A 27,864-nucleotide genomic window follows, 5' to 3' on the forward strand; every position below is an offset into this window, starting at 1 on the left:
TAGGTAATTTCAGCTGTTCAGCCTTGAAGCCAGAAGTGCATCCTTGTAATAGTTTCCTGCTAGTTCAAGTAAACCTGCTGTTACCTTCTGAGAAATAGCTATTTCCTGCTACTTTACTTGTATTTCAAAGGTTAAATGACAACTTAGTTAAATGTAAATTACAAACATTAAGCTAAAACATGTATAACTACCTTCTGAAAACCAAATGATCTTTACACAGTCAATTTTTTACCCCACTCAGCATGCAAATATTTTCCCTCTTGAATAGAGCTGACATCTTCATTTAAAGGAAACAGTCAAGTACTTCAGAAGTTTTGAATTTATTAATACCTTACCCCACTCATAAAAATCCCTCATCTTTCCCTGTCTGTTCTGTAAGGTTTTTCCCCAAAACCCAAATGTACTCTTCAGCCCCAGGAAGTAATCATTCAAAGTCTCAACAGCAAAGTAAGTGCAGAACATGATGTAGTAGCAGCCTGCAGAGGGATAAAAAGCCCTGCTACATATTGATTGATAGGAGTCTGGTCAGTGGCATGCGAGCTAATTTTTAGTGGCACTCTGCTGCCAGCTAGGGTTCCAGCCGCCAACCCCACTCAGCCCATTGCCAGCCTGGATGGACGGAACTCCAGGCCAGCAGCAGGCTGAGCAGGGCCAGTGGCTGGGACCCCGGCTGGCAGGGGCTGGCGGACTGAACCCCAGACCAACAGCGGGCTGAGCAGGGCCAGTGGCTGGGACCCCGGCTGGCAGACTGAACCCCAGACCAGCAGCGGGCTGAGCAGCTCAGCGTGCTGCCAGTCTGGGGTTCCATCCGCCGGCCGCGCTCAGCCCGCTGCCAGTCTAGGGGCCCCTGTAAATGTAAAATTTATTCCTGGCATGCAAAACCTTAAATTTAATGAAGACTTGGCATGCTACTTCTCAAAGGTTCCTGACCCATCCTAGCACCCTGCAACTTGGTATATACCATTTGCCGACATGTTAAGTTTTGGTACTGGTCACACAGCTGTGAACTGGACAAAAACCATCAGTTTCACTTGTAGTGCTATTTTGAAAAGCTGGCAGCAGAGAAAGGAACCGCTGCTGTTTAACAAGGAAGAAAATTGTCTTTTGCGTATTTAAAATAGACAGGGGATGGGGCTGAGGCACAGAGATACTTTCCCTCTTAGAGCAGCCACAAACGTTTTTCTTTAATATGCTGAAGCTAATGCAAAAGATAGAGCCCCAAAGCAAGAGCCAGTGACAGTACTGTTAAGAATTTCAGCAGTTGACGGGATGGGGCACTCCTAGAGGGCCAAGGTTCTTATGTCTTTTGTATGAACTCTGCTGTATTGGGTGTCACATCAGATTCTTGGCATCAAAATTTACAAGATATTGAATAAATCTAGTAGATATTGCTGCTGTCCTTCAGGAAATTCTACTGTGCCTATTGGAAAGCTCCTTGAATGTCTCCCACCTCAAGCCCAATACCTTGGCAAACAGGCTGAAAGGTTCTAACAGATACTCCTGGTGCCATTCAAGAAGTCTGGAGAGTTCTAGAGGAGGTAGGAAATAGTCATTAAGGAGAATGTCTGATGATGATTCCTTCTCCACAGTAGGAGAGAGAGATTTGGGAAAGAAAAGCAGCACTAGCCTCTGGAGAAGCTAATGAGAAATGATATTTCTGTAGTAAAGATACATGCTTATGCCTTAGAACATAACAGATTATAGGGCAGATTTACAAACAGAAAAACTTAATTTATAAAGTGTCAACTATTTCTATCTAAAAAGTATATGCATTTGACTGTATTCCTCTATCAGCCTCTCTATGCTTATTTTAAAAGTATAAACTTCACACTAGGAACTCTCAAATCCCTAATCCGGAGATACTACTAAAACATTTTTTCAACCATGTCATAGGTAGCTTTATTTAAACATTATTTTCCAACCAATTTCTTAACAGTTTGAAGGTTTAACACATGATTATGGTTTTCGGTATTGTTAAAGTCTCACATTTTCAAGTTTTCATTTAAATCAATCATTACATTGGAAATAGTTCCAACGTAAGAGGTACAGTTAGACACTGATTCAAATTTAAAAAAGATGACAGATCTAGTAAGTGAGCATATCACATGTGCAGAATTTACAATTGGTCATTGTATTTAATTTTAAATACAACTTTTGTAGATGTTACAACATTGTTCAAATGTAGTTTCTCATTCCCACTGTAAACATGAACACTTGTAGATCTTAACTGCTCAAGTTTAATCAGTACAATACTAAAGTTCCTTTCTAGAAATGAATATTTAATACCTCGTATATTTTAAGAACATTTTATAATCCATTACATACCAGTTCATAATATCAGAATTAAGTATTTCCTAAATATCACATGCAGGAGGAGCCTGCACTTAATTTCTTTATATGGCTAAGATTTTCAGAAGCTGCCTAACTCCCATGGAAATTCAATCCAAGTTGGTCACTTAACTCTTGTCGGTTCCTTTGAAAATCCCAGTCAAAATGCTTAGCAAATTAGCACTAGCAACATTCTTCCACATTCAACCACACATGATCAGAAGTGATCTTGATCCAAACATTTTATATTGTGCATTAAAAAAAAAAAAGTATCCCAGCCCTGTTGTGCCTAACTATTGATATGCTTACCTTCTAAAACATGAAAAATATCTTCCAGTGACTTATGCACACACTGGAGGAATTCGTGCACATTCCTGGCTGGGTAAGAGGAAGTATTGCAGCCAATCCAATCATCATGCACGCCATAGGCTACCCCAAAGCCATCCGGCACCACTGGAGCAAATCCTCCCATATTCACAGCTGGGCTGCTCAAGGTGCTTGTGGACAGAATGTTGTGATTAAGCTGAGCATACGCTTGGTCCTGGTAGACGTCAGGTAACGGGATACCTTTTGATGCTGCCAAATAACGCAAACTAAACAAATGCCGGTCAAATCCTTGACCTGTTAAAATAAGCACATAAGAATGTCCATGATGGATCAGACCAATGGTTCATTTAGGCCAGTATCCTGTCTGCCGACAGTGACCAATGCCAGATGCTTCAGGGGAATGAACAAAACATAGCAATTATCAAATGATCTATCATAGAATATCAAGGTTGGAAGGGACCCCAGAAGGTCATCTAGTCCAACCCCCTGCTCGAAGCAGGACCAATTCCCAGTTAAATCATCCCAGCCAGGGCTTTGTCAAGCCTGACCTTAAAAACCTCTAAGGAAGGAGATTCTACCACCTCCCTAGGTAGAATCATCCAGTCCCTATCCCATCATCCAGTCCCTGCTTCTGGCAGTCAGAGGGTTAGGGACACCCAGAGCATGAAGTTGTGTCCCTAACCATCCTGGCTAAATAGCAAGTGATGGATCCATCATCCATGAACTTATCTAATTCTTTTTTGAACCCAGTTATACTTTTGGCCTTCACAACATCCCGGGCAATGAGTTTCACAGATTGACTGTGTGTTGTGTGAAGAAGTACTTCCTTATATTTGTTTTTAAACCTGCTGCCTCTTAATTTAATTGGGTTTGTATGTTATGTGGAGGAGTAAATAATACTTCCCTTTTCACTTTCTCCACACCATCCATGATTTTATAGACCTCTATTATATCCCCCCTTAGTCATCTCTTTTCTAAGCTGAACGGTCCCATTCTTTTTAATCTCCTCTCATATGGAAGCTGTTCCATATCCCTAATCATTTTTGTTGCCCTTCTTGGTACCCTTTCCAATTCTAATATATCTTTTTTGAGATGGGGTGACCAGAACTGCACTCAGTAGTCAAGGTATGGGCATACCATGGATTTATACAGTGTCATTAAAATACAAAATACTACAGAAATCACTGCTTTTTCTACAGAAAATAGTTATTTTACACACTAAATATCACACCCCTTCAAAGTCACAAAACTTACATGAGTTTTTCTATAGCAGCTTTCTTACAAGTTATGGTAATATGCTTTACAGAAGGAAATTGCAATGCATTTTTAGCGCATCCATTCTCTGGGACAGGAACTCTGTTTTACTCATTTATGTAGCAGCTACTATAATGGGGCCATGATCTCTGGGACAGATAGGCACTATTGCAATATTAATAAAAATGGTTTTTAACAATAGTTAAGTTAAATGGAGAAGATGAAAATATGAGGTTTGAAAAAGGAATAAATGTTTTCATATTACTTTTAAAAGAGTCTGAGGTAGGGTGTTCCAAATGGCAGGAACTACAGAGGAAAAGGCTATTGAACCAACAGTAAAGAGATAATAATAAAATCGGACAAGGCCCTGTAGGCTACATATTTTACTAAAAATCTAGAAGAAATTAGCAAGCTCTAATTCTGACATTTTAAAATGTAATAGGGTCAGGTCAGATAGAGCCACTTGGGAAAATTTATCACTGGTGCAGCAGAAGGAACCAAGGCCAGTTTGCACAGTGGCCTCAGTACCACCTGCAGGCAGATACATGAAGCAACCCAAAATCCTGCTTTGTGTTGCACTCTCCAGGGCATCAGCTAGTTGCTTCAGATAGCTGCCACGTGTGGGCTAGTATAACAGTAATTTATCTAAGGGATGGGAAAAATCTTGATGTGTGTGGGCCTGAAGCAAATAAGGGGAACTCAAACACACTCCCTTCTTAAGAAGAATGTCACAAGAACAATATGTTTTTTAACCTGGAAAGCACTGCTATTATTTGGCATTCTACAAAGTTTGATGAACACAGGACCTTCAGCGAGATTAAATTACGCTAAGTGAGACTTCTGTAAAAGTTTAGCATTAATGAGCAACTAAGCTGATGAGACTCATTTTGTGAAGCAATGTGAATGTTTATCACCATGACCTGACATTCACACTTACCCATAGCAGCTTCTTTTGTCAATTGGCCGTGGTACTTTGAGCACTCAGCAATCATCTGCTGAAGCTCCTCTGTGGTGTGTTTGGAAGGTTGCCTGACGAAAGCTTCCGTGCACTTCTTTGTATAGATGGAGGCAGGACGGATGGTCTCTGTGCGACCGTGTTTGAAAGCTGCAGTACTGCAAGACTCGTATGTGGCAACAGTCTGGCCATACTGCCGAAGGAAAGCCATCTGGAAAGAAAGCTGAGCCACAGCATCAGGACTTACCTTCTTCTGCTTTAAAAACTCCTTGCCTCCTTTCTTAAACTGAATAAAATCAAGAGTCAAGGTTTCCATAGTGGCATCAAAGTTCTGTTTGGCTTTGGTAATTCCTGCTTTTAAGGCATCGTTCAACTTAAAGCTGAGTTTCTGCACAGCACTGGAAGAGTCAACTGCAGCAGGTTGAGATTGTGGGGTGACAGCTGGCTTCTGGGTGCTGTCTTTAAACACTTCGTTCTGAAATCTTAACACAGCCACACCATCTCCCCAGGAATGTTCAAAATGAATGGCCGCATTGCCATCTTTGGTTAGGATAAGGTTAAAGGATTTGTCATACCAGCGATTAATACCATCTCCATGTAACATGGTGTGGGACAAGTGCACAAGGTCTTTAATGGGGAAGTCATCTAAACATAGACAGAAGACAGCAGAATCCACTTTTTGGAGGACTTCCTCATTACCATTCTCAAGAAGCTTCTGTCTCAGTAGTGCCCATATATCTCGGTTTTCACTGGGTAAATACGCAAGAGGGAAGGCTGGAGCTGCACTGTTGTCACTAAGTATGTATTTCAGGTGTGCTTGTATTTCGGAAGGCTTCACTATATTCCCATCTCTATCAATGACATCAAATACATAAAAATTCCCATTTCTGAGCACCAGCAAGTGCTTTGCTTTTTCATCTGTAAAAAGCTCATCTCGACTGAGCTTAGGCAATCGTGTGGAATTGAAAAGCCGGAAGTACTGAGACATATCTAAGGGGTATGCATTGACCATGTAGGCACCAAACCATGAGAGAGATGAAGGCACAAATCGGATGAGTCTCCTAAAGGTTTGAGTGTCACTTTTGACTGGATTGAGGTGAAAAACCTCTGGCTCTAGATAGCCAGCCCTGAGGGTCTTCAAAAAACGCATAGCAGAAACAGTCATGTTAGTTGCTCGTGTGAGCTGATCATTATATTCAGTTTTTGGGTCAGGGTTGAAGGACATAAATGGGTTAAAATTCAAAACAACAGATTCACGTGAACTTAGATACATATCAAACCAGGGACCTAAAAATGGAGAGTTGAAAAATAGATTAATACAGGTAAAATTGGCTAATTGTGAAAGCACTGTTTAGAACCAGCTATATTACAAGTCAAAGTCATTCAGTACAGACCTCCACTATCTGTATTTAATTACAATCCATGGACTGGGGTACATTAGGGCAACATATTCCCACCAAATCAGGAATGTACCTCCCACTGATGTCAGTGGGAGCTTTGCACCAAGATCTAGAATGCAGCATAGCCTTTAGGTTGCATCACTCAGTGGGAAAACATGCTCACCTTTGAGACCACCATTACTTCTGTCCCATTTCCCTTCCTTTCTCATCCTCCTTTCTCTATTTCTCACTTTCTTCTGCCTGTGTCTTGTCTTCTTCCCTTCTGAATTCCTTCCCTGCAGCAATCCCTAATTCCCACTGGGGACTCAGTAAAACCACACTCATTTTCAGCTGTGACCTAAATCAGAATTTGAAGTCCACATCTCCAGAGGTGAAAGACTAGCTAGCATACAAGTAGGGTTTTATATCCCACTCCTCACCATGGTATATAAGCCTCTTAACTCATTCTTCCTCCTCATAAGAGTAATTATATTTTGTTACATTTATGGAAACAAAAAAAATGAACAGGACTTGAAAGTAAGGGGGGGAAAAGGGCCGGTTGTAGCTGCAGCACATAATTTAAAAAGGCACAATCCATTTACACAATAATGCTCAAGAAAACCAGTTAACGATAATAATCTGCCACATTTCCCCTCAACATTAAGCTTAGGTGGGCTATCTGCCAGGGAAATACAGGATGTAACTGGGAGACTGGATGGCAATAACGAGTGAAAGTCATTATCAAAAGGCTGATCAAGCTGGCCTATGCGAGAAGTTGGTGGTTCTCAGTGCAATTCAAATACATTTCTGGAAAACTGCCACCATTGGCACCCTTACTGGTAGCCTCAGCAAAGAGCAAGGATTGAAGCACAATGGCAGGACAGTATGGGGAGAAGATTACACTGCTGCTGCTGCTTGTGCTGTACTGGATATATTCTCTCAGTCTCCATTGCTGTACACCCAGCATCTGCCTTCCACGAACACTATAATCATTTTACATTTGAAAGCCATTGGAAGTAACATGAATAAAAAAAAAAATTCACTAACCTAAAAGCTACATGCTTTCTCTTGCTTTTCTTTCCCTCTTTTCTTTCTCTCTCTGTCTGAGTTTCATCTCCTTCTTTTTGTCTTACGTTCTCTCTTTCTCTCCTTTTCTTTATTCTGGTCTTCCTCTTTCTGAGTCTTTCCTTTTCTTGTTCTTTAAAACAATAATGCTCTGCATTTTTTTAAGGCTGAGGGAGTGTCTTCTTCCATCCCCCACTGTTCAGTCAACTTTCCCAACTTTTCTGAGAATTCAGTTTTCCAAGCAAGCACCTTCAAACAGATTCATGACTGTAACTAGACCTGGGTTAGTTTTCTAGAGAGGTTACTAGCTTTAGAGCAGGGGGTCAGCAACCGGCGGCACCCGTGCCAAAGGGGGCACGCAAGCTGATTTTTAGTGGCACTCTGCTGCCAGCCGGGGTCCTGGCCGCCGGCTGGCAGGGGCCAGCGGATGGAACCCCAGACTGGCAGCAGACCGAGCGGCTCAGCACACTGCCGGTCTGGGGTTTCGTCTGCTGCCTGTGCTGCCGGTCTGGGGTTCTGTCTGCCGGCCCCTGCCAGCTGGTGTCCTGGCCGCCGGCCCCGCTCAGCCCGCTGCTGGCCCGGGTTCCGTCCATCCAGACCGGCAGCAGGATGAGCGGGTCCAGTGGCCGGGACCCCAGACCGGCAGCACCGGCAGCAGACAGAACCACAGGCCAGCTGAGCTGCTCAGCCCGCTGCCAGTCTGGGGTTCCGTCAGGGGGCCCCTGTAAATGTAAAATTTATACTGGCACACGAAACCTTAAATTAATGAAGACTTGGCACACCACTTCTCAAAGGTTGCCGACCCCTGCTTTAGAGGCATGGAGGAGTCTAAACACTGGAATATACTTGTATTTATATTTTTAATTACTATTGTAAAAATAAACTAAATATTTTTCACTACTGCTTTTCCAATATCCCTCAATCTCCTATAGCAGCAGGACCTTTCTTCTCCAGCAGGAGAAAACATCCAGGGCACAAGATCTTCCTACACAGATACCAACATGTCCTGCACTTGAGCAAGATGCTCCATGCTTAAGGATATTTTGATATAAGGATCCCATATTAACCTTAACTAATTCCCCTTACACATTGGCACTACAGCAGGGGTGGGCAAACTACGGCCCGCGGGCCGGATCCAGCCCATCAGGACCTTGGATCCCTCCCATGGGATTGCCAGCCAGGCATCACTCCCAGAAGCGGCTGGCACCACATCCCTGCAGCGCTTGGGGGACTGGGGGGCAGAGGGCTCCACACGCTGCCCTTGCCTGCAGGCACTGCCCCCCGCAGCTCACATTGGCTGGGAACAGAGCTTCGGGGAAGGTACTCGCAGGTGAGGGCAGCACACAAAACTCTCTGGCCCCCCCTCCCCCTCAGGGGCCGCAGGGACATGATGCTGGCTGCTTCTGGGAGCGGCACGGGGCTAGGGCAGGCAGGGAGCCCACACCCCTAACCCCTCCTGCACCCCAAATCCCTGCCCTGAGTCCCCTCCCATGCTCCGCACCCCTCCCTGCACCCCAATCCCCTTCCCTGAGCCCCCTGCTACACTCTGCACCCTCTCCTGCACCCCAACCCCCTGCCCTGAGCCCCCTTCTATACCCCCCACCCCTCCCGCACCCCAACCCCCTGCCCCTGCCCTACATTCATGGCCCTGCATACAATTTCCCCATCCAGATGTGGCCCTCAGGCCAAAAAGTTTGCCCACCTCTGCACTACAGCATACACAGCATTCTATCAGAGTGGACTATAGTACAAAATGATACTGTATACCACTGAGCAAATGTTTTTTTCACCAATGTGTTCTGATTATATGCACAGAAACAAATCTTTTGCTCACTTTAATAAAAGTCTGTATACTAAAAGAGTGTTGTGGCAGGCCCTCCATCTTTGATTTTGATAGCACCATTGTTCTTCCTATACTACACTTTTTTTTACTATTATATTTTGCTAGTGTACTGGTTTAAGTTATTTTCTTCCAAATGAAAATGTCTTTGAGGAAATCTTGCTGTGGTTGATATTTCTGTTAGGTGACAATGAGAGATCCTAAAGTATTCGGTATATTAAAGATAACATTTTGTGAAGTGCCCTCTTTTTTCCACCAGAGATAGTCTTCTAATTAGCTCAGACACTGTCAAATGGAGTTTTCACATCTTGTTCTGAGTGTAAACAATAATAAGGAGCTTAAACTTTAATCTATTATTCACAGCATTATAAGCTGACTGTCATCAAGCAAGTCTCTCTTCAAAATGAGTCTTTTCTTCATCCCACTGTAAACCTTCCTACCTGAGATGTAACTAGTACGTTTGTTCTGTTTGTCTTGAGCAACCAGCTGCTCGTGCAATTTTCTTCCAATTCCATGTTCAAAGCTGCAAGCAAGTTCTTCAGTTTTCCTAAAACAATCAATCAGACAGTCAAAATGCTGTCACCAGGCATTTTTTAAAAAAGATACATCTTCTAATACGTAGGTGTTGGAGTGGAAGATTTGATGTACGCTGAAGCATTGTTTGGTTTTCTGTGTATCCATACCTGAATTGATCATCATCTAAGAGAGGCTTTTGGGCATTCAGGTACCTCCTAACAGTATCTTCTAGTTTGGGAATTGGCAACCTGATGGGGTGAGAAAAAAAGCAAACTAAAATGTTCTTGTTAAAGCTCTGACAGTAAAGATTCTTAAAATACCATATTGTTTGTAAGTTAATTCCTATGCTCTTTTTATAATTAAGCATGACACAAAAACAGGAACTTGTTTTACAAGTAGCCAACTAACAGATCATCTTCCATAATTTTATATACTGCTAGGCATAGAATGGCTTCTGTATTTTGATTCCTTGTGGAAATTCTAACAAATTTCTTTCCAACACTCATCTTAGCCTAAACATGAAAGCTGTTTTCCCCTAGTTACAGGGCAAGCTATTTTACCTTTTAATGAGATTAATACTTTTTAACGTTTGTGCGTATATCTCCTTCACACACAGTTTGATGTTTATTGTTTTTACTGCCATATTTCTATTTTTTTTTTAAAAATGCGTCTTTGTCCCCTGTTGCTCTGTGAAAGAGCCACACAAACAAATGGGGAAACTAACTACAGTATAATGAAACAATGAAGTTAACTATACAGGAAGTGCTGTCCAATGCATAAAATAAACAAATTGGGGGGAAAAAAGGAAATTTATTTTCTCTAATCCCTTTCCTTTGTAATAATCATATGTGTTACTTAAACAATGGTAGATAAGAGATTTGAGACAGGTTATAATTAGATTATAATTTTTAAACTGGCAGTATGCACTTGAATACTACTAGCAAAGATCAAAGTCACTTCCCTCTGTTAGCAATAATAACCTTTCACCTATATAATATACTGTAGCCCATCCCAAAGACAATGTACCCTTCTTGGTCTTGTGCACTTTCAGCACATACCAAACCTCATTCATTAGGGGTGTAGCGAGCAATCTGAAACCAATACATACTGACTGGTCTGTTGACCCCACCACCTGCTGTGTACTGGTAGTTTCCCAAAGTAGACCTGACTTAGTAGTGTGCTATTAAGGCTTCACCATGAGTCATAAAACCTGTTGTTCACCATAAGCAAGCTGGCCCCAGCAATTAAGCTGTGTATTTAATCACCCATAGCACAGGGCTGCCCACTCTGCATTAGAGCAGGGTTGTTGTTTGTTTGTTTGTTTTTACAGACTGCATTTCCTCTCTGAGGTGGAAGAATGTTGCTGCCTTTAAAGCCCACAGTCACCATTTCTGAAACGTAGAGACATGGGACTCCCTTACCAGGGGAAAGGGACTGACCTAGACAAAGGAGAAAATGGGCATTACATGCCAGCAATCATAGGAGAAAGGGGCTCCCTTAGCTGGGCAGGGGAAAGGAGATGGGGGGTTTCTTAGCAGAGGGAAATGCAGTTGGAGGGGTAGCAGAGAGGGAGCAGTTTCTGGGGGCTCAGAAGGATGCCTAGGACTCCCTTACCTAGTATGGGGGGCTCAAAAGGGGTCGGGTAGGGGGTCCCAGAGTGGAGTGGCTCGAAGGGTGATGAGGGGGCGCTCAGAGGAAGGACCCAGGGTGGTTGTGGGGCTCAAAGGAAGATGGGCAGGTGTCTGTGGCACAGGGGTCCCTGGGGCAGCAGTGAGAGGCTCAGAAGGGGGCCAGGTCTCTAGTGTGGGGATCCCTAGGCTGGTGGTGAGGCACTCAGAAGGGGGCAAGGTCTCTGGTGCGAGGATCCCCGGGGACTGAAAAGGGGACCAGAGGGTAAGTGGGAGCTCTGATGCGGGGGTCCCCGGCTCGAGGGGCTCAGAGGGGTGCCGGGCGCTCTGGCTCGGGGGAGAGAGGGCAGCGGCCGCCTTACCTGGGCAGGCTTTTCTGGAAGTGCATGGTGGGCACGATGCTGCGGTGCAGGTACTGGGAGGAGTCGGCGCTGCTGTAGCCCCTCCGCAGCCCGGGGACCGCCGGAGTGCCCAGGGCCTTAGTCCCCCTCAGCCCGGAGGCAGGGGAGAGCAGCAGCAGCCGCCGGGTCGCCATGATTTCCAAACCGAGCCTCAGTCACTGCGACCCCGCCCGCTCCTGGTGCTCAGCAGCCGCCTTCCGGCCCGCAGCGCCTGCCCACAGCCGCCGCTGCCGGAGGCCAAAGGCCGCCCTGGGGCGTGGGCTCGTCCTCCTGCGTGCGCCGCCCTGGCGCCGCGGGCGGGCTGAGCCCCTCTCTGAGGAGATCTACGCGGCGCGGGGAGCTTTGCACCCCCTCCCGGCTCGCTGCAAGGGGTCCCGCCTCCTTCCAGTGCAGCGAGCGGGGGCCCTACTCCCGGCCGTGGCCGGGCTTTCATCCACCCGGTGGGGCCTGAGCCCGGTGTAATCTGCCCGCTGCTGTAGGGGGCGGCTGCCTCGAGCACCGTGCATGCGACACGCTGCCCCTCTCGCAGTTTTGTGGCCTCCCTTGGTTCGGTCAGTGAAATAGGGGGTAGCTGAGATTAGGGCAGTAATCCAAGATGAGGGTTCACATTCATAGAATACCAGGGGTGGAAAGTCCTCTAGTCCAACCCCCTGCTCAAAGCAGGCCCACTCCCCAATTTTTGCCCCAAATGGTCCCCTCAAGGATTGAGCTCACAACGTTGGGTTTCGCAGGGCAATGCTCAAACCATGGAGCTATCCCTCCTTGCAGGATGCTGATTATATTTAAAAGCCTGGGGTATGGTATGGACTACTGTAGTCATTGTGGCTGTGCTTGTCCCACCTTTCTTTCTCTAAAAGCAAAGCCACCCTCTCTGATCACTGCATGAACCAGTACTCTGGGCAAGTCATAACAGATGGAACCTTTAGGGGGGCGTTGGCTAATGTGTTCAGTAGTTTTCAGCTTCCTTTTGAAGCTGTAAGAGCAAGGGTTACATGAGGTTAGCTACTTTGTAACAACAATAATACCTTGCACTCCCTGGAGCTTTCCATTCCAGGATATTAGAGTGCTGTACAAACATGAATAAACTAATTTTCACTCTGCCCCTCCGAGGTATGGAAGTATCAGCCTGTCATTTTACAGTTGGGAAAACTGAGGCACTACACAATTAAGTCACTGGCCCAAAGTCATACGAGTCAGTAGCAGAATTGAGAATAGAGCAAAGACTTATTCACAATCCTATGCATTAATTTGGAGCATACCTAAGCAGAAAAGTAAGACAAACTGAAAGTATGTTTGACAGGAAATATTGTAACTGGACACAACAGGGTATTAAGAGTAATCCTCCATAGGTAAGGATGTGAGCAAGATGATCTGCTAATAATGGGCCTTTTCCATCTCTTAACATCTTTGATGCTAAAATTACAGCAGCATATTCTTGCAGATGAGTGAAGTATTCATACAGGTGAATGCATCCCACAGCAAATTAAAAATCCACAAAAAGAGAAGCTTCTGTACTTTGAAAAATCTCTTTTCTAATATTTGTAAGATTCCACTTATTTTCAGTTTTGCCCCATCTTTTCCTGCTGCTGTCTGAAGGAATTTTACTGACAACCTTCTAAGATTGAGTTACTTCTGAGATAGGTACAGGTCACTAATGTTACACTGATCTCTGAGTTCCATCTCAGGGGCTGTACTGTCACTTAAATACCTCAAGGAATTAGTTATGGGTACTTCACTAGTAGTTTCATCAATCAAATTACCAAGGTGAAAATATCTTGGTGTCTATGACGCTTTCTTAACTTCTTATATAACAGAAGCCTCAAAAATGTTTTTAAAATGTTCAGAGGATGAAAATATCAATAATTAAAGAGGCACTTTTGACTTGAAATTTTAGCTTTTAAAAAAAGGTTTAACCTAACAGTAGTTTCAGAAACTATTCTTGCCATTTCATAGAATCATAGAATGTCAGGGTTGGAAGGGACCTCAGGAGGTCATCTAGTCCAACCCCCTGCTCAAAAGCAGGACCCATACCCAATTAAATCATCCCAGCCAGGGCTTTGTCAAGCCTGACCTTAAAAACTTCTAAGGAAGGAGATTCCACCACCTCCCTAGGCAACGCATTCCAGTGTTTCACCACCCTCCTAGTGAAAAAGTTTTTCCTAATATCCAACCTAAACCTCCCCCATTGCAACTAGAGACCATTACTCCTTGTCCTGTCCTCTTCCACCACTGAGAATAGTCTAGAACCATCCTCTCTGGAACTACCTCTCAGGTAGTTGAAAGCAGCTATCAAATCCCCCCTCATTCTTCTCTTCTGCAGACTAAACAATCCCAGTTCCCTCAGCCTCTCCTCATAACTCATGTGTTTCAGACCCCTAATCATTTTTGTTGCCCTTCGCTGGACACTCTCCAATTTATCCACATCCTTCTTGTAGTGTGGGGCCCAAAACTGGACACAGTACTCCAGATGAGGCCTCACCAATGTCGAATAGAGGGGGACGATCACGTCCCTCGATCTGCTCGCCATGCCCCTACTTATACATCCCAAAATGCCATTGGCCTTCTTGGCAACAAGGGCACACTGCTGGCTCATATCCAGCTTCTCGTCCACTGTCACCCCTAGGTCCTTTTCCGCAGAACTGCTGCCTAGCCATTCGGTCCCTAGTCTGTAGCTGTGCATTGGGTTCTTCCGTCCTAAGTGCAGGACCCTGCACTTATCCTTATTGAACCTCATCAGATTTCTTTTGGCCCAATCCTCCAATTTGTCTAGGTCCCTCTGTATCCTATCCCTGCCCTCCAGCGTATCTACCACTCCTCCCAGTTTAGTATCATCCGCAAATTTGCTGAGAGTGCAATCCACACCATCCTCCAGATCATTTATGAAGATATTGAACAAAACCGGCCCCAGGACCAACCCTGGGGCACTCCACTTGACACTGGCTGCCAACTAGACATGGAGCCATTGATCACTACCCGTTGAGCCCGACAATCTAGCCAACTTTCTACCCACCTTATAGTGCATTCATCCAGCCCATACTTCCTTAACTTGCTGACAAGAATACTGTGGGAGACCGTGTCAAAAGCTTTGCTAAAGTCAAGATACAATACATCCACTGCTTTCCCTTCATCCACAGAACCAGTAATCTCATCATAAAAGGCGATTAGATTAGTCAGGCATGACCTTTCCTTGGTGAATCCATGCTGACTGTTCCTGATCACTTTCCTCTCATGTAAGTGCTTCAGGATTGATTCTTTGAGGACCTGCTCCATGATTTTTCCGGGGACTGAAGTGAGGCTTACTGGCCTGTAGTTTCCAGGATCCTCCTTCTTCCCTTTTTAAAAGATTGGCACTACATTAGCCTTTTTCCAGTCATCCGGAACTTCCCCCGTTCGCCACGAGTTTTCAAAGATAATGGCCAATGGCTCTGCAATCACATTTAGTCCCCCTTCCAGTTTTTGTGGTTTTAAACTACATTTTCTTGTTTTAAAGTTTTCTCTACCCTGTTGCTTTGTGAAAGACCCACAGGAATAAAAGGGGAAATTGATTCATTGACTATACAGGGGAAACAGTGAAAGTCATTACACACAAAAGTATTTTCAAATGTGCAACATAAACAAATTACAATATATATTTTTCTTTAAGTTATAGTAATCTTTAGTGCTACATGTAATAACAGCACATTTACAGTCATAAATGTGATTTTTTTTAAATTGATAGTCTCTTTAAAAGAAAGGTATAAGTAGGAAAATTCCCGAGTGTAAATCACGAAAGAAAAATGCCACAATGATAATACTTTACACCTATTTAAGATACCATCCTTCAAGATGACGAATGCCTCCCATGAGGAGATGAGTGCCCTCAATTCCCATTAAAGTGAACAGGAACTGAAGGTGCTCAGCACCTTGTAGGATCAAGTAATTTCACCACTCTGATCCTGTTACGGCAGTAGTGTTGTCCCCATTTTACAGACATGAAGAGTCTTTCCCAAGGTCATATAACAAATGGTGGGCTGAGAACTGAACCCATATATAGTATGTGTTTGGTACAACATACCATGGTTATACTATTACACAGATATGATATCAGTGTTCAAGTGAATGGCTAACATTTTATTAATTATAGCATATGCCAGACTTAAGTTTTTATTTACATTCCCTACTACAGTACATAATTATAGTGTAAATTTCATTTTGGATAGTTTATTTTCTTGTTATTACAGATTGGTGTGAAGCCTCTTGACCTAGATGTACCATGTAGAAAAGGTGTGTTTTCAGAGACTTAGCAATTCATGGAAGCAAATACGTAGAAGATGGATTGTGGCGGGGTAGGAGACTTAAGTGTTGGATGAGTAATAGCAGATTTTTAATTACCTACATTTAGAAAGTGCCTTTGCTTTAGAAGGGTTCTAAAGAGCCTTACAAACTGTATATATGGGAACTGCTCCTGAAATGCAGCCATCTCTGGGATGGTTTATGACAATAGTCAGAGCACAGCAACATTGCACAACAGTTTGGAACAGGACTTGAATATCATATCCAAGTAAAGCTGTAGAGCAGTGGTTCCCAAATTTGTTCCGCTGCTTGTGCAGGGAAAGCCCCTGGCGGCCTGGGCCAGTTTGTTTACCTGCCGCGTCTGCAGGTTTGGCCGATTGTGGCTCTCAGTGGCCGCGGTTCGCTGCTCCAAGCCAATGGGAGCTGCTGGAAGTGGCATCGGCTGAGGGATATGCTGGCCGCTGTTTCCAGCAGCTCCCATTGGCCTGGAGCTAAATTCTCAGATGATTGTCTGTACTGGACATGCTCCAAACCTGGTCTGTGCACAACTTTCTCTGCATTTGCTCCTCCAAGCACTGAGGAGTAACTGTAACATTAGGTGCAGGAACTGAGAGTAGGGAAACTGTCTTTTCTGTGCTGTCAGTGATCCTGCTGCTAGTGCCTAGGGGCTGCATGGAGAAGGAGGAAGCTGCCTAACTGGAATGCCATAGGGTGATGGGAGCAGAGACAGACTGGGGGAAGGAGGACAGAGGTGGAATAGGATGGGGCAGAGTGGGCAGAGACAAGCTTGTGGGGTATAGAGGCAGTGGCAAGGACAGAGACAGGCTGTGAGGGCAGGGATTAGGCAGAGAAAGGCTGTTATGACACATACTAGGGGTGGGTGGAAAAGAAGGGTCTGTAACCACTAGATACACTTTCTTCCAGAACCTGAAATGAATCCAGGATTCCTGAGTCTCAGCATTACTCCTCTGTCTGGTAAATAACTGTGAAAACCAACTGCTAAAGTGTGTGTCACATCCCCCTCTAGTTGCTGGCCCACATCCCAGATAACAACCTGCTCCTGCTATTGATTGCACTGTTAGCTCAAGTGACAAATGTGTGTGCTGTGGAGCGTGAGGATCAATATGGTTCCACATAGTAAAATTTCTGTTTTTTCTGTTTGATTTTTTAAAAATATAAGAAATTATATTTTAAAAAAATCTGTTAAAAGAATGACAGGTTTCAGAGTAACAGCCATGTTAGTCTGTATTCGCAAAAAGAAAAGGAGTACTTGTGGCACCTTAAAGACTAACCAATTTATTTGAGCATGAGCTTTCGTGAGCTACAGCTCACTTCATCAGATGTATACCGTGGAAACTGCAGCAGACTTTATATACACACAGAGAATATGAAACAATACCTCTCTGTGTGTATATAAAGTCTGCTGCAGTTTCCACGGTATACATCTGATGAAGTGAGCTGTAGCTCACGAAAGCTCATGCTCAAATAAATTGGTTAGTCTCTAAGGTGCCACAAGTACTCCTTTTCTTTTTGTTAAAAGAATATTAAGATTGCAAAGTCAAGCACCCAAAAGTTAGGTTACTCCAGAATTAAGGTTGCCTGTGCAACCTTAATTTGGCCCTCTTGTGCATATAAATTGTGATACAGTCTTTAATTACATAAACACACACTTTTTTTTCTGGGATCTAGCCTCATTCAGTGCACAAGATGGAGGGATGCTGCTCACTGCTCATTACTATATTTATGGTTTATTTATTTGTTTATTTTATATTATTTATTTATATTCAGTATTTCTTTTTGGTCTCATCATTCAGTGTGTGGCCCATTGCCATATTTACCATACAAACTCTGTACTGAATACATAATTATTAATTTCCTCATGGGCTTTTCTACAGGGCTCATGTGTAGTGTGCTCATCTATAATATAATACAGTGCTAAACATAATCTTATGAATCCCCCATGTATACTGTACAGTGTTATAGATTGTTTATAGAAACACTTCAGAATGCTAGAGTTATGGTCCAAACACCGTACTAACAATATGGTATGCTATAGTTTAGTGGATGGTTGTGATAGTATAGTTTTACAAGACATTCATTATACTGCAGAAAAATCTATGTTTGAATTGAATGAATGGGACGATTAGACATACCAAAGGAAAGGAAAGATCCATGTGGGTTAGGCTGATAATCCTCTGAAAGTAAGTTGGCCCCTGCTCTAATCAACACAGTGGAAGGCGGGAAAGTGAAATCATTTCACTCCCAAGATAAAAAATGTGAAGTACTGTCGAGTCCCCTTTTATGTTTTTCTCCAATAATATTCAGTTTGTTAATGCAGTTTATCATTGTATTTGCCCAGCCTTTTGCTAACCACATTTACTAAAAGCAAAAACCAGACCTGCTTTAGTTAATGAAGTTCAGTCTCACCTGATCTGACCTGTTGTGATAGTCCAGTTCAAAGTGTTACCTGCCCTGCCCTTTAGTATATGTACTGTATGAAAAATATATTTTCTGTCCATTTAAATGCATAACTTTCACTACTTCTTTCTAGGCCTGGATGTTAGGAGACCATGCTTCAAGGGTTAAGGAATGCATGAAAATATTATTTTTCATTCATGTGAGTGTCACTCTGTTCTGACTCACTCTTGTTTTAGAAATACTACTACATTCTGTTCTAATTTTCCAGAGCTCCTTAATCTTCTTCCAGGTTCTTAATGATGTAGTCAATAATAGGATTGTTGGTATTAATTTGGAACAATAATGCCAGCTGCATGCTTGGTGGCTATTGGCAGAGGGGTGACCTTGCTGGTCAGCTAAGCAGTCCTAGAAGTGCTTTGATCTGATCTATACAGAGCTAGAGCTGTCTATTCTAACAAGGGAAGCTAGTGAGGTCTCTCTGCATGGGATGCTGATTCTTCTCCAAAGAGCACTGAGGACAGCATGGCAGTGGCATTTGATGCAATGCTGGCTCGGGTCAAGGATGTTTGTAAAAGAAATGGTTTGCTCATTCTGTCAGTATTGTCTGTGATAGTGGGATGTCTTCTTGGATTCTTCCTCAGGACCAGGCGGCTCTCTCAGCAGGTCAGTAACAAATGAGTGTGACACTGGGCAGAAAATGTCAGTTCTGTAGCAAAAGAAGAGATAAAACAACCTATGGAACTTCAAGGATGGGTATTTCAAGACAAAAATTAATTTGTTAGTGTGGTAGTATTTTGATAGGTGCCTACCTTGTTTTCTTTGGGTCCTTCCATAGATTTTATATACAATATACGCTGGACAAACTGTCATTAAGACACTGCAAGTCTACCTGAAGAAGCACATTGTGATGTTGCATGTATGAATACAGGGTTTTGAAACTGAATGAAATACTGCATTGTACTATATAGAAATGGTAACAGTGTAACATGTTAACTGGTGTCAGAGTACATTCTATTTGAATTTGTATTAGAACATGTATTTCCAATGAAAATACTAGGGAAATTTTCATGGTTAACATACCAGAGTAACAGATATTTATTTCACACTGAGTATATTTTATAAGAACTGAACTGGGATGTCCCATTAATAAAAGCACAACTTATTACATTCACCAGGGGATTTCTCTTCAAACACCTCTACTAATCTGTTTGTAGGTGCTCAATTCTTTCTATCCAGAATAGCCTGACAGACCAGACAGGCAGTGACAAATGCATTGCTGAACAAATTTTTCCCTAAGAATAAACGTTTTAATATTTTAAACAAGTTATGGTACTTCAAAAATATGTGATCATTAAACCAATTTTGACATATTCTGCTGCTGGCCCTGAGTTGAAAATCTTCTACGTCCAAACAATAGCTTCATGCACATAGAGTGAAATGGGCAAAATACAGAATAAAGAGATTATGCAGCGAAACCTATTAATTGTGGCCATAAAGGGTCTATATATTTCACTGCTTTGGCACGCAGATGCACAATACAATTAGATTAATATGGAGAAACCACTGAAGGGGATAGAGATATTACTGATCATTAGGACAGGTGTCTGTGACTAACGAATTCTCACTAGCACCTATTTCATTGTACTGTTAAGGCAGAATTGTTTTTTGTTTGTTTTTTTTTTAGATCCACAATATTTCAAAGTGTCCCTGAGTGAAGCAAAGCTTATTTTATTTTCTCCTGAACACATTACATAGCCCTAGTCAGAACACATTACGTAGTCCTAGTCATTTACAAAAAATTTCCCCAACTTCTTCCATCTGTACCACTTGAAATGATATGCAGTAGTTGCAAGTAATATAAACCGATCGTACAATTTTATGAGAACATTCAGTTTTACCAGCAACTGTAAGGTGCCTTATGAAGAAAGAGACTCTTACACATCAAAACCATAAACCATAAACCATCTCTCCATATATTTGTAGGAAATTAGTTATTTCCAATTCCCCGGGGAGTTATTGATGAGGATGCTGAAAATGTTGATTCTACCACTGGTTGTCTCAAGGTAAGTGAGTGCGACAATTTGCTCAAAATAATAGATCTAGTGTCCTAAATGAGGCAACAAAACCACCTTTACATTGTAACTAAGTTGTTGTGTAAGTGCAAAGACTATTGTAGAAAGCGCTATAATGCATTAATATTTTGTGACGGATTTATGAACATGGTTAGAAAAACGTGGCTTTAGCTGAAGAGGGTTCTGGATCAATAGGAACATCCTGCCAAAATAACTCACAGAAATATTGTTTGCTAACAAACTAGCTTTTGAAATGAACTTATATTTTTCATTTAAAAAAAATGATTTTTATTGAAACTAAACAAATTAAAATGTTGTATGAATCAACCACTATACCATAAGCTAAATCTAATCAGTTGAAAAAATATAACTTGCAAGTCATACAAAACATCACAGTTAATTTACACTTCTTTGCCATATTTTGAGAGAGAGACTTGCTATAGAGAGACTTGGGGGGAGGGATAGCTCAGTGGTTTGAGCATTAGCCTGCTAAACCTAAGGTTGTGAGATCAATCTGTGAGGGGGCCATTTAGGGATCTGGGGCAAAAATTGGGGATTGGTCCTGCTTTGAGCAGGGAGTTGGACTAGATGACCTCCTGTGGTCCCTTCTACCCCTGGTATTCTATAGTATAAGGAAAGAATATATGTGGTCACTAAACTAGCATGTGTTTTGTATTAGCTTCAACTGGAGTTGTGTTTGCTCTGAAAATCAGGCCCATAATGCTTTGAAAAAAGCATTATATAGACTAGATTATGTGCTCGAAATATTAGCTCTGTCTATTTCCAAGAGACAGTGAAATACAAATGTATAGTGTCTGATGTCCTGGCTGCATGGTGGTGTTTATTCCAGATCACTTTTAAACTCACTCAAATAAAAAATGACTTTATTGGAGACCTTTTGTTTATTGAGATAAAACTGTAAAGTAGGTATGAAATCTCTACAGTGATATTTGCCAAACCTTGCTCTGAGCCTGTCAGTCAGACGTACTAAGAGAAATGACAAGCATAATAAGGAGGAATGGGATTCCAGACTGAACACATTTTTTTTTTTTTTGGTCATTGGAATGTACATTCATTTTCACAAAGAAGACTAGGGTAGCTTATCCACAGCTGAGAGCAAAATTAATGTTAATTTGTCTCTTAGTTTGGAGGCACTGTATATGTCCAATGTTAGCAGAGCAGTATTATGTAAGCTCACATAGCTTTTACTTCCAAGGCATTCCTAATCAGTAAAGGCAAGTGTAAACTAACATGCATTATATGGAAAATAGCATGCCTGATGAACTTGCAGCTTAATTAATCCCTTCTGGAAATAATACCATAACTAATTTTATATAGTGCCTTTGCCAAGCTTGGCAAAATTCAACTTTTTAAAATAATTTCAATGGATAATATCCATCTATTTTAAGTGCCTTTTTCTATATTTATTTAAGTTTTCACAGTTGTGGGAAGTTATGTGGGGGGTGTCAGACATCAGTGAGTCAGACAGTAATTATTTAATGAGAGTAGACATTGTGATTCAAAAAATTAAAGTTTTATAATCGTTAAAACCCAAATTGTCACCATCACATGTCAAAATATACAAAATAAATATTCTTAAATCAAACTCTAATTAGTTCTCAAGCAATATTTTTTGTTACTTTGCCCATCTGTAAATTTGGATTATTATCAATGGAAATATTTTTTGTTGTTTTGTGTGTGTAAACTATCCCACTGCGTAGGAATAGGAAGTATGGCAAGAGACCACCCGGGCTTAACCAGGAGATCTTCAATGATCTAAAACTCAAAAAAGAGTCCTACGAAAAGTGGAAACTTGGTCAAATTACAAAAGATGAATATAAACAAATAACACAAGTATGTAGCCACAAAATTAGAAAAGCCAAGGCACAATACAAGATCAAACTAGCTAGGGACATAAAAGGAAACAAGAAAACATTCTACAAATACATTAGAAGCAAGAGGAAGACCAAGGACAGAGTAGGCCTGTTACTCAATGAGGGGGGAAAGACAATAACAGAAAATGTGGAAATGGCAAAGGTGCTTAATGACTTCTTTGTTTCGGTTTTCACCAAGAAGGTTGGTGGCAATTGGACGTCTAATGTAGTGAATGCCGGTGAAAATGAGGTAGGATCAGAGTCTAAAATAGGGAAAGAACAAGTCAAAAATTACTTAGACAAGTTAGATGTCTTCAAATCACCAGGATCCGATGAAATGCATCCTAGAATACTCAAGGAGCTGACTGAGGAGATATCTGAGCCATTAGCAATTATCTTTGAAAGTCATGGGAGACGGGAGACATTCCAGAAGACTGGAAAAGGGCAAATATAGTGCCCATCTATAAAAAGGGAAATAAGGACAACCCCGGGGAATTATAGACCAGTCAGTTTAACTTCTGTCCCTGGAAAGATAATGGAGCAAATAATTAAGCAATCAATTTGCAAACACCTAGAAGATAATAAAGTGATAAATAACAGCATGGATTTGTCAAGAACAAATCATGTCAAACCAACCTGATAGCTTTCTTTGACAGGGTAACAAGCCTTGTGGATAGGGGGGAAGCGGTAGGTGTAGTATATCTTGACTTTAGTAAGGCTTTTGATACTGTTTCGCATGACCTCATAAACAAACTAGGAAAATGCAACCTAGATAAAACTACTACAAGGTGGCTGCATAACTGGTTGGAAAATCATTCCCAGAGTGTAGTTATCAGTGGTTCAGTCATGCTGAAAGGGCATAACAAGTGGGGTCCTGCAGGGATCGGTTCTGGGTCCGGTTCTGTTCAACATCTTCATCAATGATTTAGATAATAACATAGAGAGTACACTTATAAAGCTTGTGAACGATACCAAGCTGGGAGGGGTTGCAAGTGCTTTGGAGGATAGGATTAAAATTCAAAATGATCTGGACAAACTGGAGAAATGGTCTGAAGTAAATAGCATGAAATTTAATCAGGACAAATGCAAAGTACTCCACTTAGGAAAGAACAATCAGTTGCACACATACAAAATGGGAAATCATTGCCTAGGAAGGAGTACTGCAGAAAGGGATCTGGGGGTCATAGTGGATCACAAGCTAAATATGAGTCAACAGTGTAACGCTGTTGCAAAAAAAGCAAACATAATTCTGGGATGTATTAGCAGGAGTACTGTAAGCAAGACATGAGAAGTAATTCTTCTGCTCTACTCTGCACTGATTAGGCCTCAACTGGAGTATTGTGTCCAGTTCTGGGCGCCACGTTTCAGGAAAGATGTGGACAAATTGGATAAACTCCAGAGAAGAGCGACAAAAATGATTAAAGGTCTAGAAAACATGACCTGTGAGGGAAGATTGAAAAAATCAGGTTTGTTTAGTCTGGAGAAGAGAAGACTGAGAGGCAACGTGATAACAGTTTTCAAGTACATAAAAGGTTGTTACAAGGAGGAGGGAGAAAAATTATTGTCCTTAACCTCTGAGGATAGGACAAGAAGCAATGGGCTTAAATTGCAGCAAGGGAGGTTTAGGTTGGACATTAGGAAAAACTTCCTAACTGTCAGAGTGGTTAAGTACTGGAATAAATTGCCTAGGGAGGTTGTGGAATCTCCATCATTGGGGATTTTTAAAAGCAGGTTGAACAAACAGCTGTCAGGGATGGTCTAGATAATACTTAGTCCTGCCTTGAGTGCAGGGACTGGACTAGATGACCTCTTGAGGTCCCTTCCAGTTCTATGATTCAAAATATGTAGGCATGATAGTAGGCAAAATATGTAGGTCACACAGTGGGGAAGTGGCACTGTATGTGAAAGAAAGCATAGAGTCAAATACAGTAAAAATCTTAAATGAATCCAACAATACCATAGAATCTCTATGGATAGAAATTCCATGCTTGAATAAGAAGATTGTATCAGTAGGAACACACTGACGACCACCTGACCAGGATGGTGACTATGATTGTGAAATTCTCAGGGAGATTAGATAGGCCACAAAAACAGAAAACCCAATAATAATGGGCGATTTCAACTATCCACATATTAACTGGGAACCTGTCACCTCAGGATGGGATGCAGACATAAAATTTCTAGACATCATTAAAGACTGCTTCTTGGAGCAGCTAATCCTGAAACTCAAAAGGGGAGAGGCAATTCCTGATTTAGTCCTAACTGGCACACAGGATCTGTTCAAGAGGTGAATATAGCTGAACCTCTTGGTAATAGCAACCATAATGGAATTAATGTAGTATCCTTGTGTGGGGGAAAATGCCAAAGAAACCCACCACAGTAGCATTTAACTTCAAAAAGAAGAACTACACAAAAATGAGGAAGCTAATTAAACAGAAATTAAAAGGAACAGCCACAAGAGTAAAATACCTTCAAGCTGCATGGACACTTTTTAAAAACACTATGATAGAGGCTCAAACTAACTGTATACCCAAAATAAAAAACAGAGGACCAAAAAAAAACCTGCCATCATGGCTAAACAACACAGTAAAAGAGGCGGTTAGAGACAAAAAGACATCCTTTAAAAACTGGAAGTTAAATCCTACAGAGGAAAATAGAAAGGAGCATAAATTCTCGCAAGTCAAGTTTAAAAGTATAATTAGGGTGGCCAAAAAAGAAGAGCAACTGGCAAAAGACACAACAAAAATTGCTGTTAGTTTTTAAGTACAGCAGAAGAAGAAAGCCTGCCAAACAATCAGTGGGGCCACTGGACAATCAAGGTGCGAAAGGCTGTTGCAGAGAAGCTAAATGAATTCTTTGCATTGGTCTTCACTGCAGAGGATGTGAGGAAGATTCCCACACCTGAGCCATTCTTTTTAGGTGATAGATCTGAGGAACTGTCCCAGAGTGACGTGTCAATAGAGGATGATTTGGAACAAGTTGATAAACAGAAATAAGTCACCAGGACCAGATGGTATTCCCCCATGTGTTCTGAAGGAATTCAAATATGAAACTGCAGAACTACTAACTGTGGTATGTAACCTATGATTTAGCCTCTGTACCATATGACTGGCAGATAGCTAATGTGAGGCCAATTTTTTAAAAAGGCTCCAGAGGCAGTTACAGGCCAATAAGCCTAACTTCAGTAACAGGCAAATTGGCTGAAACTGTAGTAAAAAACAGAATTATCAGACACATAGATGAACACAATATGTTGGGGGTACAGTCAACATGGCTGTTGTAAAGGGAAATCATGCCTCACCAATATATTAGAATTCTTTGAGGGGGGTCAAGAAACCTGTGGACAAGGGTGATCCAGTAGAAGTAGTGTACTTGGACTTTCAGAAAACTATTGGCAAGATCCCCACTGTGCCCGCAAGGGCTGGGGGCGGGAAGATACCAGCGAAAGGAGGACACTCAGGCCTAAGAATAGTAAACTATGCTTTATTGAAGGAAGGAAGAATTAGGCTCCAATCCGCGCGGGGAGCCCCTAGGATGCGCGGAGGGGCTGCAGGGGACTCTGGCCGTTCAGCTGACCAGGCAGGACTCCGTCGGGGGGGAGTTCTCTGCGGCGCTATATTTTCCGTGCTTATCTCGAGGTTACATGGGGTCAACAGCTGGTTACATTCTTATATGTACGATTTATGCTCATTACATAAACTGACTCGTTTACAGGCAAAAATATGCTGAGCTATGCTACAATATCTTTTGGCAGGGTCTGTCGGACAAAGTTCATTGAAACTGCCTGCATCCTCCACTTACCTCCAGTCACATACTCAGTCCACCACTTAGCTCCTCGCCAATCTTCCACAACCTTGCCCCTACACTCACCAAAGTCTATTAAGCACAGTAAAGAGTCATGGGATAAGAGATCCTCTTATGGATCAGTAACTGGTTAAAAGACAGGAAACAAAGGGTAGGAATAAACATCCACACTGCACAGTGGAGAGAAGTAAATAGCAGAGTCTGTACTAGGTCTGATAAATGCAAAGTAATACACATTGGAAAATATAATCCCAACTATACATACAAAATGATGGAGTCTAAATTAGTTGTTACCACTCAGGAAAGAGATCTTGGAGTCAACATGGATAATTTTCTGACAACACCTATTAAATGTACAGCAGCAGTCAAAAAACTAACAGAATGTCAGAAACCACTGGGAAAGGGATAGATAGTAAAACAGACAACATCATATTGCCACTGTATAAATACATGGTACACCCACACCTTGAATACTGCGTTCAGTTCTGATCACTCCATCTCAAAAAATATATTTTAGAATTGGGAAAAAGTACAGAGGAGAGCAACAAAAATGACTAGGGGTACGGAACTGGTTGTATATGAGGGGAGATTTAAAAGTCTAGGACTGTTCAGTTTGGAAAAGAGATGACTGAGGAGAGATATGACAGAGGTCTACAATATCGTGAATGATGTGGAGAAAGTGAATAAAGTGTTATTTACCCCTTCACATAACACAGGAATCAGGGGTCACTCAATGAAATTAATAGGCATCAGATTTAAAATAAACATAAGTACTTCACACAATGCACACCCTTGTGATTGCCAGGGGATATTATGGAGGCCAAAAGTATAACTAGATTAAAAAAAGAATTAGATCAGTTCATAGATGATAGGTCCATCAATGGCTATTAGCCAAGATGGTCAGAGATGCAACCCCATGCTCTGGGTGTCCTTAAACCTCTGACTGATAGAAGCTGGGTATGGATGACGGGGTAGATCACTGGATAAATTGCCCTGTTCTGTTCACTCCCTCTGAAGCATCTGGCATCAACCACCTTTCAGAAGAGAGGGTACTGGGCTAGGTGGACCATTTGTCTCACTCAGTATGGCCATTCTTATGTTCTTGTGTGTGGTGATATCAACATTTACCAACATTTACTGATAAAAATCTAATCCTTCCAAGCCCCTCATGCACATACATGCTATCACATTTTGCCCATACCAAATATAATTATATCACACATTGATAATAAGTATGTTCCAGTCTGATTTCATGTTGTAATGTTCTATATTATTCTCCTAGACTGTAAACTCTTTTGGACAGGTAACCTGTAATTAGTTTGGGATAGGTCTCCTGCTGTACAGCTCTATGGGCACTTAGGGCACTATAGAAATAATAGCAAATGGTTTAATAACAACAGTAGACATAATGGCCCAGCTCCTTAGTTATGGTTGAGAAATGCACAGCACAGCTCAGGAGAGGGGTACAAAGGTGACCTTTGCACTCCCGCAGTTCTGGGCCAGCTGTGTGCCTGTGCAGTTCCTTGGCATAATGCAGAACAAAAGCCTTTTATCTACTCTAAGTCATTCTATCTGCCGGTGGCCCAAAAGGGATGCTATAACAGCCAAAGATTAGCAGGATATAGGAAAGAAAACCTCTGCCATGTTCCCTGTGCTGACAACAGTAGAGTGAGGACATGTAGGAGCTACTAGACTAACACTATCCCACTGGGTGGCCCTCCCAACCTGGGG

At 42.1% G+C, this 27,864-nt stretch overlaps 2 protein-coding genes across 4 annotated transcripts in view; one reads left to right on the forward strand and one right to left on the reverse strand.

Annotated features, from left to right (window-relative positions):
- Window positions 1–1,873: 1,873 nt before the first annotated feature.
- On the reverse strand, window positions 1,874–12,025 carry CPT2 (carnitine palmitoyltransferase 2). The gene is made up of 5 exons (XM_048862346.2): window positions 11,655–12,025; window positions 9,832–9,912; window positions 9,589–9,695; window positions 4,847–6,151; window positions 1,874–2,949 (listed from the first exon to the last, which is right to left on the reverse strand). Exons 1-5 carry the CDS (start codon window positions 11,825–11,827, stop codon window positions 2,618–2,620), a joined length of 1,998 nt encoding a protein of 665 aa, XP_048718303.2. The 5' UTR covers window positions 11,828–12,025; the 3' UTR covers window positions 1,874–2,617.
- A 5,887-nt stretch (window positions 12,026–17,912) lies between these two features.
- Window positions 17,913–27,864, forward strand: part of SLC1A7 (solute carrier family 1 member 7) — a 94,112-nt gene continuing 84,160 nt past the window's right edge. For 2 of the 3 annotated variants that reach the window (XM_048862347.2, XM_048862349.2), the window contains exons 1-2: window positions 18,616–19,046; window positions 20,367–20,446. In XM_048862347.2, the coding sequence (XP_048718304.1) occupies window positions 18,906–19,046; window positions 20,367–20,446 (221 nt within the window). In that variant the 5' untranslated portion in view covers window positions 18,616–18,905. Of the gene's footprint in view, window positions 18,583–18,615; window positions 19,047–20,366; window positions 20,447–27,864 lie in introns of those variants that run through there. The other variant, XM_048862348.2, reaches the window with a different exon arrangement.

This window comes from Caretta caretta, chromosome 8 (genome assembly GCF_965140235.1).
Source record: "Caretta caretta isolate rCarCar2 chromosome 8, rCarCar1.hap1, whole genome shotgun sequence".
In the NCBI taxonomy this organism is placed as follows: domain Eukaryota; kingdom Metazoa; phylum Chordata; order Testudines; family Cheloniidae; genus Caretta; species Caretta caretta.

Excerpts from the sequence above, each read along its gene's own strand:
- CPT2 (XM_048862346.2), bottom strand. The coding sequence starts at position 11,827 with ATGGCGACCCGGCGGCTGCTGCTGCTCTCCCCTGCCTCCGGGCTGAGG. Across the intron at positions 9,696-9,831 it reads TTAGATGATGATCAATTCAG|GAAAACTGAAGAACTTGCTT; the intron begins GTATGGATACAC and ends TGATTGTTTTAG. Across the intron at positions 6,152-9,588 it reads ACGTACTAGTTACATCTCAG|GTCCCTGGTTTGATATGTAT; the intron begins GTAGGAAGGTTT and ends CTCCATTTTTAG.